The 8,056-nt window shown below is 38.1% G+C and overlaps 1 protein-coding gene across 2 annotated transcripts; it reads left to right on the forward strand.

Moving 5' to 3' along the window:
- The first annotated feature begins 4,060 nt into the window (after positions 1-4,060).
- Positions 4,061-6,887, forward strand: LOC106599588 (C-C chemokine receptor type 4-like). Of its 2 annotated transcripts, none has more exons than XM_014190881.2 (2): positions 4,061-4,170; positions 5,900-6,887. In XM_014190881.2, exon 2 carries the CDS (start codon positions 5,911-5,913, stop codon positions 6,610-6,612), a length of 702 nt encoding a protein of 233 aa, XP_014046356.2. In that variant the 5' UTR covers positions 4,061-4,170; positions 5,900-5,910; the 3' UTR covers positions 6,613-6,887. The 2 variants fall into 2 exon arrangements, with proteins under 2 accessions (XP_014046356.2, XP_045570644.1); XM_045714688.1 differs by lacking the exon at positions 4,061-4,170 and adding an exon at positions 4,952-5,062.
- The last annotated feature ends 1,169 nt before the right edge of the window (positions 6,888-8,056 follow it).

The raw sequence follows: 8,056 nt of genomic DNA on the forward strand, positions 1-8,056 counted from the left end.
AAAAACAAAGCTGCCCCACCCACAGCTCAATCCAAAATGCCTCTCCTTGAACTGAAAGAGAGGCTCCTTTTGTAGGGGTAGCCCCTCCCCTCAGAACAATTAACACCAATTAATTAAGCAATTACCTATTCAACATACAGTTTCCATTTATCTAAACATACCAAAATATATACATTGCAACACGTTTATGAAACAACATCACAATATAACATTTACAAAATTACATCACTACTGACAGTGTCTTCCAATATGCCCGTTTACATTAATGAGCCATTCCGGACAGGCACCACAAAGTAAGCCCAATTCCCTTAGCTCGGGTCCTTATCCAGCATACCTGGAAGCTACAGAGATGGAGAGAGAGAGGAACAGAACAAACAACCGCGCTCATCCATAACATCGATAAGTATACTAAATATTGCTTATATTAAATATGAACACCTGTCTTTATTTCTTTATACCCTAACTGGTTACTGAAGTAAGTGTGAAATGTATGTACTAAGATAGAGACGTTAACTTGTGTGTCGACCCACATTGTTAACTTATCTGATAACGGAGCAGGGAGGAGTGATGAATGTGTGCGTGCGTTAAAGTACCAAATGCTGCCCGCGGCCAGTGACGGACTTCTACGTCACAGAACGACACGCACACTGCACCTTGGTCCTCTCATTCCTACGACAGCCGTGACACAACTGGCCTACCTTGTTAAATAAATGATTTGACAAAGCAAAAAAGTATTTTTTACATTTTTGCGACCAGCTCTGGGAAGAGTCTTGGTGGTTCCAAACTTCTTGTATTTAAGAATGATGGAGGCCACTGTGTTCTTGGGGACTTTCAATGCTGCAGACATTTTTTGGTACCCTTCCCCAGATCTGTGCTTCAACACAATCCTATCTCGGAGATCTACGGACAATTCCTTCGACCTCATGGCTTGGTTTTCGCTCTGACATACACTGTCAACCATGGGACCTTATATAGACAGGTGTGCTCGTTTCCAAATCATGTCCAATTATTGAATTTACCACATTTGGACTCCATTCAAGTTATAGAAACATCTGAAGGATGATCAATGGAAACAGGATGCATCTGAGCTCAATTTCGAGTCTCATAGCAAAGGTTCTGAATACTGATGTAAATCAGTCCAGAGTATTCTTCCTCACTATGAGCTCTCTGCAATCAAAAAGCAGACGGTGCTTTTAAATGCAAACATTTACACTACCATTCAAAAGTTTGGGGTCACTTAGAAATGTCCTTATTTTTGAAAGAAAAGCAAAAAAAATTGTCCATTAAAATAACATCAAATTGATCAGAAATACAGTGTGGACATTGTTAATGTTGTAAATGACTATTGTAGCTTGAAACGGCTGATTTTTAATGGAATATCTACATAGGCGTACAGAGGCCCATTATCAGCAACCATCACTCCTGTGTTCCAATGGCACGTTGTGTTAGCTAATCCAAGTTTACCATTTTAAAAGGCTAATTGATCATTAGAAAACCCTTTAGCAATTATGTTAGCACAGCTGAAAACTGTTGTTCTGATTAAAGAAACAGGCTCAAAATGGCCAGAAAAAAATAACTTTCTTCTGAAACTCTTGAGTCTATTCTTGTTCTGAGAAATGAAGGCTATTCTATGCGAGGAATTGCCAAGAAACTGAAGATCTCGCACAAAGCTGTGTACTACTCCCTTCACAGAACTGCGCAAACTGGCTCTAACCAGAATAGAAAGAGGAGTGGGAGGCCCCGGTGCACAATTGAGCAAGAGAACAAGTACATTAGAGTGTCTAGTTTGAGAAACAGATGTCTGGAAACAGATGTCAAAATAATGTCTGGAATGGAGCGAATGGACTGGCATAAATCCCAAGGAAACCATGTGTTTGATGTACAATGCCTTCAGAAAGTATTCATACCCCTTGACTTATTCCACATTTTGTTGTGTTACAGCCTGAATTCTAAATGACTTGAAAAAAAAAATCTCACCAATCTAGACACAATACCCCATAATGACAAAGGGAAAACATGTTTTTAGAAATGTTTGCAAATTTTCAGAAAATTAAATACAGAAATATCTCATTTATATAGGTATTTTACTTTGTAGAAGCACCTTTGGCGATGATTACAACTGTGAGTATTTTTTCCCTAGTCCTTTCCGATAACAAGCATACCGATAACATGATGCAGTCACCACCATGCTTGAAAATATGAAAGGTGGTACTCAGTGATGTGTTGGATTAGCCCCAAACATAATTCTTTGTGTTCAAGACAAAAAATGAATTCCGTTGCCAAATTTTTTGCAGCATTACTTAGGTGCCTTGTTGCAAACAGGATGCATGTTTTGGAATATTTGTATTCTGTACATGTTTCTTTTTTTACGCTCTGTCATTTAGCTTAGTATTGTGGAGTAACTACAATATTGTTGATCAATCCTCAGTTTTCTCATATCACAACCATTAAACTCTGTAACTGTTTTAAAATCCCCATTGCCCTTATGGTGAAATCCCTGAGCAGTTTCCTTCCTCTCCAGCAACTGAGTTAAAAAGGACACCTGCATCTTTGTAGTGACTGGGTGCATTGATATCCAAAGCCTAATTTATAACTTCACCATGCTCAAAGGGATATTCAACATCTGCTTTTCTTATTTTTACACATCTACCAATTGGTGCCCTTTGCGAGGCATTGAAAAACCTCCTTGGGTCTTTGAGGTTGAATCTGTGCTTGAAATTCAGTACTCGATTGAGGGACCTTACAGATAATTTTATGTGTGGGGTACAGAGATGGGGTAGTCATGTTAACCACTATTATTGAACACGGAATGAGTCCATGCAATTTATTATGCGATTTGTTAAGCACATTTGTACCCCATAACAAAGGGGTTGAATACTTATTGACTCAAGACATTCCATCTTAAACATTTTTATAAAATGTAAAAAGTTTCTACAAACAAAATCCACTTTGACATTATGGGGTATTGTGTGTAGATCAGTGACACACAATCTCAATTTAATAAATTTTCAATTCAGGCTGTAACACAACAAATGTGGAAAAAGTAAAGCCGTGTGAATGCTTTCTGAAGGCACTGTATTTGATACCATTCCACAAATTCAGCTCCAGCCATTACCACGAGCCTATCCTCCCCAATTAAGGTGCCACCAACATCCTGTGATTGCAGATAAGATTAAATTAAAAGTACATGGTGCAAGTGATCAGTGCTGTTCGAGATTTTGCACAGATTATTATAGCAATTGTGAAGATCTCCACAAACCTGTGACCTTTCCATGCTATCTTGAACATGCACTCTTTCTATGATTACATAAGAAGACATGTATTGTTACAGTAGGCTAACCTCAAAATGTGCTCATGAATGTGTTACTCATTTTAAGGTTGAATAAATACTGTTGCATTAGTTTGTAAGATAGAGTAAGTAGCCTAAAGTTAAGGCTATTACAAAAGTAATATTGCATTGTGTTTGGTAAACAATGCAACCAAATATCAACATTTAAAGGATCTCTAATGATTGGATAGGTTCATCTGAGCCACTGGCTTAATCCTATTCTTTAACTTTTACAACATTGATTCAACCAGTTTGTGCCCAGTGGGTAGTGTTCAGTGACCCTCCTGCTGGATGGAAATGAACATGTTTTCTCTCAGTAAGCATCCTCTGTCTGTTGTACCCATAAATAGTGTAACCTGGTTAACTTTCATCCATCATATTTTGAAAAAGGGTCTATCAAATGGGCTATTTGGATACAGTTTGTTGTATACTTTTTATACATTTTGGACAACTTCATACAATTGTCTTTGTCTTTTTGTTTTCCGCATTTCAAAACAATTGTATACATTTCTCCATGTATTTTCTTGTCAGAGAAAGAGCACTTTTGACTGTAAAGTATTTTTTGAATAAACCTTGTTAAAATGTTGTTGATAAATTGAATCCCATGTAACAACCCTTTATGGTTATAATGATGAATAAGGTTCCAGAAATTCCTGTATTGAACAGTGTTAAGACAGCCCTTTGTAAGGGAGGCTATTAGGGAGGAGTTAATCACATATTACATATCTCAAGCAGTAGCAACAACTCTCACACACAAAGCTTCAACCTACTAGCGCTGACACATGAACAGAAAAACTACTTCCTTTCTGATAATCACATCAGCACCCAGAAAGGTCACATTGGTAAGTTGTTAAAGTATCACTTCATTTTCCAGTCCATTTGCAGCTTGTAGGCTATTTACCAATAAGTTATGTAGTAACAATGAGTACTTTCTAGTATTTACTTAAAATAATTTTAAGCAATTAAAGAAATTAAAGCATAATCCCTAGGCATTTACTACATATATCCTCTTGAGGATACCCTAGGATAGGGGGCGCCACAGCGCATTTTGAAAAAAAATCGTTCCCATTTTCAACGGCCTACTAATCAAACTCAGAAGATAGGGCATGCATATACTTATTATATATGGATAGAAAACACTCTAAAGTTTCTAAAACTGTTTGAATGGTGTCTGTGAGTATAACAGAACTCATTTGGCAGGCAAAACCCTGAGACATTTTCTGACAGGAAGTGGATACCTGATGTGTTGTATTGAGTTGAAACCTATCCCATTGAAAAACACAGGGGTTTAGGAATATTTTGGCACTTCCTATTGCTTCCACTAGATGTCGCCAGTCCTTTCACAGTGGTTTGAGCCTTATAGAGTCAAAACTCAGTGAATGACAGGAGTTTGAAATTGGTCACAGGGGATGGGCCATCACCATTATGACGCCGGCGGCCATGTCTGCCCCCACCTTTGGAAACGGTTTTAAAGGCAATGAAATCATCCCCCTCGAATCTTATTGGCTCTCTTGGTGTTAGAGGCCCTGAACATTTATTTTATACAACGTTTGACATGTTTGAACGAACCTACATGCGCGAGGATTACTTTCAGTATGAAGTGCAGAGCTGCGTTTGGAGAGAGCCATAGGACGCGCTACCAACATCAGGCTAATGGAACGTGAAGTATGGCCTTTTTGACCGAAAATACATCTGTTGTGGACCTGGGATGCTTTCTGATGAAGACAACTAAAGGTAGGCGATTATTGACAATATTATTGAAGATGAGATGGTTCATACTGTTGCGTCCAAGATGGCGCCGAGCACTGTATATTAGCTGATTTTCTGAGTATCGCATCTCCTTTTATCGCAAAGTGTGATTACCCAGTAAAGTTAATTTAAAATCTGGTATGACGGGTGTTCTCAAGAGATATTCATCTATAAATGTTAGATTGACAATATACATTTAAAAAATCGTTATAGTATAGCAATTTATTGAAACGTAGCATTGTTTACCGGGACGCTTTTGAGGGGAAATTAGGTAGTCAACGTCAGACAGAGATGTAAAATGCTGTTTTTATATATAAATATGACCTTTATTGAACAAAAGAATGCATGCATTGTATAACATGATGTCCTAGGGGTGCCATCTGATGAAGTTTGTAAAAGGTTAGTGCTACATTTAGCTGTTTATTGATAATATGTGATGGAAGTGGTTGGTCGGAAAATGGCTATGAAGCTGCTTTTTACGATGGACTCATCTAATATAATCTAATGATTTGCTTTTCCTGTAAAACCTTTTTGAAATCGGACGACGTGGGTCGATTCAGGAGAGGTGTATCTATAAAAAAAAAAAATATATATTTTTTATTTTTGTAAAAAATTATGATAATTTTTTAATGCTAATTGGCGATATGATTTTTCGCTGGATTTTGATCCCGCAAACGGGATCAGATGCTCAAGAGGATATATATACTTATATATACCGTATATACTTACCATTTTAACTTGCAATTTGTAAATGCAGTACATAGGAGGTAATAGCAGACCATAAAATCAAATGAAAACACTATATTTACACCCTCTTAACAGGTTACGAGACCATGCCGGATTTTGAAGACTTATTGGCTTTTTTCAATGAGGACAATTTCACAGATTATAATAACTCTGTAGACACCAGCTATGTCGTGGATGAAATGGTGAATCTGTGTGCCAAAACTGAGGTAAACAGATTTGGAGCCAAGTTCATCCCAACATTCTACACCATCAATTTCCTGCTGAGTGTGGTTGGGAATGGGCTGGTTCTATGCATTATCTACAAATACGAGAAGCTCACTTCCGTCACGAACATCTTCCTCCTCAACCTGGTCATCTCTGACCTGCTGTTTGCGTCCAGTTTGCCCTTCTTGGCCACTTACTACTCCTCTGAGTGGATCTTTGGCCCGTTCATGTGCAAGCTGGTGGGCAGCATGTACTTCATTGGATTCTACAGCTCCATCCTCTTCCTCACTCTCATGACCTTTGACCGATACCTGGCTGTGGTCCATGCCATTAACGCTGCCAAACAGAGGAGGAAGATCTACGCCTGCGTCTCCTCGGCAGTTGTGTGGTGTATCAGCCTTCTGGCCAGCGTCAAGGAGTTAGTTCTGTACAACGTCTGGAAGGATCCTCAGTACGGACACCTTTGTGAGGAGACAGGCTTCTCCAAGGATATCATGGACAAATCGGGAGCTGGTGGGTTACTATCAGCAGTTTGTTATCTTCTTTCTGCTTCCTTTGGCCATGGTCATGTACTGCTATGTTAGAATCACAGTCCGAGTCATGTCAACCCGAATGAGAGAGAAGTGTAGGGCAGTCAAGCTGATTTTTGTGATTGTATTTTCATTTTTTGTGTGCTGGACCCCATACAATATTGTGATACTGCTGAGAGCCCTCCAGATGTCCACCAGTCATAGTTTTGAGCCGTGCTCTGATGTGCTTGACTACGCTCTGTATGTGACTAGGAATATAGCATACCTCTACTGTTGTGTAAGCCCTGTCTTCTACACGTTTCTTGGGAAAAAGTTTCAAAGCCACTTTAGGAAACTACTTGCAAAACATATCCCATGTCTGAAGAGTTATATCGACACTAACCAAAGTAGCCAAAGTAGAACAACTTCTCAGAAAAGCCCACATACCATGTATGAATACTAGAGAGGAACTGGTCTTTAACCCAGAGATTATTGATGTGAATTGTGAATAATGTATATACTTTTGAGGGTTTTATGTTTACTATCTCAAAGAATTTCTCAATCATAGCAATACAACTTGAACATGCAATTTGTATTCTGTGTAATTTTGCTTTCGGACTTTATGTACTTAACATTTTTGCTAAACTGTAAATTACAAAAAGATACAAATGATGTTTGAAATATTTGAATCAATGTTTGCACGCAGGACTCGCTTTGGATAAAAGCGTCTGCTAAATGGCTTATATTATATTATTATTATTTTTACAAGAAAGTGTACATTTTATTTGCTTCAGGAGCTTGAGCTGTTTCTTTCCTTGTTTTTTTTAACAATAATTTTTATTGGATCACATTAAAGCAACACAATCGATAAATAAGAATAAAAAAAGTCCCCTTTTTGAACAACTCCCTCTACTATTACGCATCTTTAAATCTTTGCATTAAATTGTTGATAAAATAAATGAATAAAGAGTTGTGAAATAATGTATTTACTCATAGCATGCGGTTCTGAATGTTGACTGACTGAATGTAGGTCTACCTGTTTTGAGAGATGCATATTCTATGCTCTGTCATACTATCTAGGCCTCTACCATTTTCTAGTTGGCATAACTATCCAGAAAGAAAAACTATTTCTCCACTCTAGCTATTTTCAGAGCAGGCTGTTCTTGACATTACTTAGAACTCCCCTTCTCACACTTCCCTTAACAGAAACACCTTGGAGAACATCCTGTTAGTCATCCTTTTTTCATATCTCACTTTGCTTAACATTTTGAGCTGGTTGCAGTACAAACAAAAAATGCATGAAATGAAATGTATGAAATGTATGGATTCACTACTGTAAGTCGCTCTGGATAAGAGCGTCTGCTAAATGACTAAAATGTAAATGTAAGAGATTACGATGGTGTTCTCCACAAGCGTCTTGGGACTTGTTTGAAGTCGGTACAGCCGATCTGCCAACTTCTGTCTGTAGCGTAAACTGTGTAACAGTTTGGGCTGCACACTTGGTTGTTTTACTCTAGGA

This window comes from Salmo salar, chromosome ssa03 (assembly GCF_905237065.1).
Source record: "Salmo salar chromosome ssa03, Ssal_v3.1, whole genome shotgun sequence".
Classification (NCBI taxonomy): Eukaryota; Metazoa; Chordata; class Actinopteri; order Salmoniformes; family Salmonidae; genus Salmo; species Salmo salar.

Bases quoted from the DNA above. Each gene is read 5' to 3' on its own strand.
- LOC106599588 (XM_045714688.1), top strand. From the start codon at position 4,996: ATGGCCTTTTTGACCGAAAATACATCTGTTGTGGACCTGGGATGCTTT. The intron at 5,063-5,899 runs GTAGGCGATTAT...CCCTCTTAACAG, and splicing joins TCTGATGAAGACAACTAAAG to GTTACGAGACCATGCCGGAT.